The 2,075-nt window shown below is 58.7% G+C and overlaps 2 protein-coding genes across 2 annotated transcripts in view; both read left to right on the top strand.

Annotated features, from left to right (window-relative positions):
- Nucleotides 1-861, top strand: part of ZC3HC1 (zinc finger C3HC-type containing 1) — a 25,128-nt gene extending 24,267 nt beyond the window's left edge. Inside the window, exon 7 of the mRNA XM_029965617.1 lies at nucleotides 415-861. Coding sequence (XP_029821477.1) covers nucleotides 415-483 — 69 coding nt within the window. The 3' untranslated portion in view covers nucleotides 484-861. The remainder of the gene's footprint in view (nucleotides 1-414) is intronic.
- Nucleotides 759-2,075, top strand: part of UBE2H (ubiquitin conjugating enzyme E2 H) — a 36,242-nt gene continuing 34,925 nt past the window's right edge. The window contains 1 exon segment of the mRNA XM_029965616.1: nucleotides 759-828. Coding sequence (XP_029821476.1) covers nucleotides 759-828 — 70 coding nt within the window.

Raw genomic sequence — 2,075 nt, 5'->3', positions numbered from 1 at the left:
CTTTCTCCTTCCTGGAGCCCCTTCCCACTTCCTGGAGCCCCTTCCTGCTTCCTGGAGCCCCTTCCTGCTTCCTAGAACCCCTTCCTCCTTCCTGGAGCCTCTTCCTGCTCCCTGGAGTCCTTTCCTGCTTCCTGGAGCCCCTTCCTGCTCCTGGGATCCTCTTCCTCCTCTCCCTGTTCCCGGCAGTTCCTCCTCCTTGGAAGCTTTTTCCTGCTTCTTCCTTGTCGTCCCCTTGGGGTCTTTCCCCCTCCATCCAGTTGGGAAATTGGGATAATGAAGGAAAGGAACAAATCGGTGTCCGTTGGTATCCAAACCGGATATTTGGGTTGGGATATTTGGGATGGATCTTTTCCTGCCCTTTCCCCTCACCTCCCCTTCCTTGACTCCGGCTCTCGTTTGCTCCCGTTTTTCCAGAGCCTCTCGGAGAAGTCCTGCAAGGTGTTCCGCATTTTCCGCCAGTGGGAGAGCATGAACTCCTCCTGAACTCCTCCTGGATTCCTCCTGAACTCCTCCTGGATTCCTCCTGGATTCCTCCTGGACTCCTCCTGGATTCCTCCTGGATTCCTGAGCCTCTGGAACCCCCAGGGGCTCCGTGGCGGAGAGAGAGACCCTCTTCCCAGCTCCGTGCCTCGGGAAGGGGATCCCGAGGGAGCTATCCCGGGATTCCCCCGTCCCCACCTGCCTTCCCCAGTTGCTGCTGTTATCCCACGGCTCCGGAGGCTCCGGGAGCCCCCCCGGGACCGGGATGTGCCGTTGGGATGAGGAGGAGCCGCCGTTCCCTGCGGGGCGTCCGCGGGGTCCGGCCCTTCCCGCTGGAAGTGACTCCAGGTGGGAATAAACATTTCACTTTTTGGCATTGGATTTTCCCTCCCTCCTCCCGTGGTGGTCTTTTTTCCCTGGGGGGGTTGTGGGATGAGCTCCAGGGCATGGAATGTGAGCCCTGTATTCCCTGGGTTTTGTGGGATCGCTGTCCCTCTGTCCCTCCCTGTTTCCTGCTCCTCATTCCATTGTTTTCCCTGCCTTTTCCCGGCCCCTGGGCCTGGAATCAGCTGCCCCAAGCACATTGGGCCGGGGGGCCCCTTTGGGATGATAAATCCCTGGGATTGGAGGGTGGGATGCAGCCAAAACCTCGGGAAGAGGAGGGTTAGGCCTTCCCATGGCTTGGGGATCTCATGGAAAAGGGAAAAGAAACCAAGAAAGGAGACCCTGATCCATCATCTCCATCCTCGGGGATGTCGGGAAAGGGCCTTTGGGAAGGGCTGAGATTCCATGGAAAACTCGGGCACAGCTGGATCTCCTCACCCCAGCTCTGTCCCATCCACAGGGACACATCATTCCCTGTTTTTTGGAGCAGGAGCCCCTTCCTGGGATTGCCCCTTCCTGGGATTCCTCAGCCCCAGCTCTGGGATTTCATCCGGGTCTCATCCCGCCTCATTCCATGGGAGGAACTTTTCTGGGAGTTCCTGGGAATGCTGCAGGTGCCTTGGTCATCATCCCTGCTCTCCCTGAGCCCCAAAACTTGGGAATGCAGCTGCCCACCTGGGATACAGCCAGGCTGGGATACAGCCATCCTGGGATACAGCCAGGCAGGAATCCCCTGGGAAGCAGCAGAGCTGGAGTTTGGGTGGGAATCTTTCCTTTCCCAAGGGGATCCTAAATCCCAAGGGGCTTCCTCACCCTGCTGGGCTGGGATTTGGGATGAAGAGGGGGGATATTCCCAATCCAGAGGGGTGAGGATGGGCTGGGAAGTGCCTGGGCTGGCCATGGAGGAGCCCCTTTTCCAGCTTCCTGGACCTACAGATCCCTGTGTTCCCAACAGATCCCTGTGTTCCCAACAGATCCCTGTGTTCCCAACAGATCCCTGTGTTCCAAACAGATCCCTGTGTTCCCAACAGCCCTTCCTGCTTTTCCCTGGTCATCCCCCCTGAGCTTCCACAGCTCCTGGAGCTTCCCAGAACTCTGGATCCACGTGGATCCCCCATTTCCAGCGGTTCCCTGCAATTCCCAGTGGCTCCCCTTATTCCCCACGTTCCCCATCCGTGGATTCCGACACCCCCTCGTTCCCCCCCTCTCCC

Source organism: Manacus vitellinus, unplaced genomic scaffold, assembly GCF_001715985.3.
Source record: "Manacus vitellinus isolate BGI_N305 unplaced genomic scaffold, ASM171598v3 scaffold_110_pilon, whole genome shotgun sequence".
NCBI lineage: Eukaryota > Metazoa > Chordata > Aves > Passeriformes > Pipridae > Manacus > Manacus vitellinus.
The sequence above is the reverse complement of the archived record's forward strand: the minus strand, read 5'-3'. Positions and strand labels throughout refer to the sequence as shown.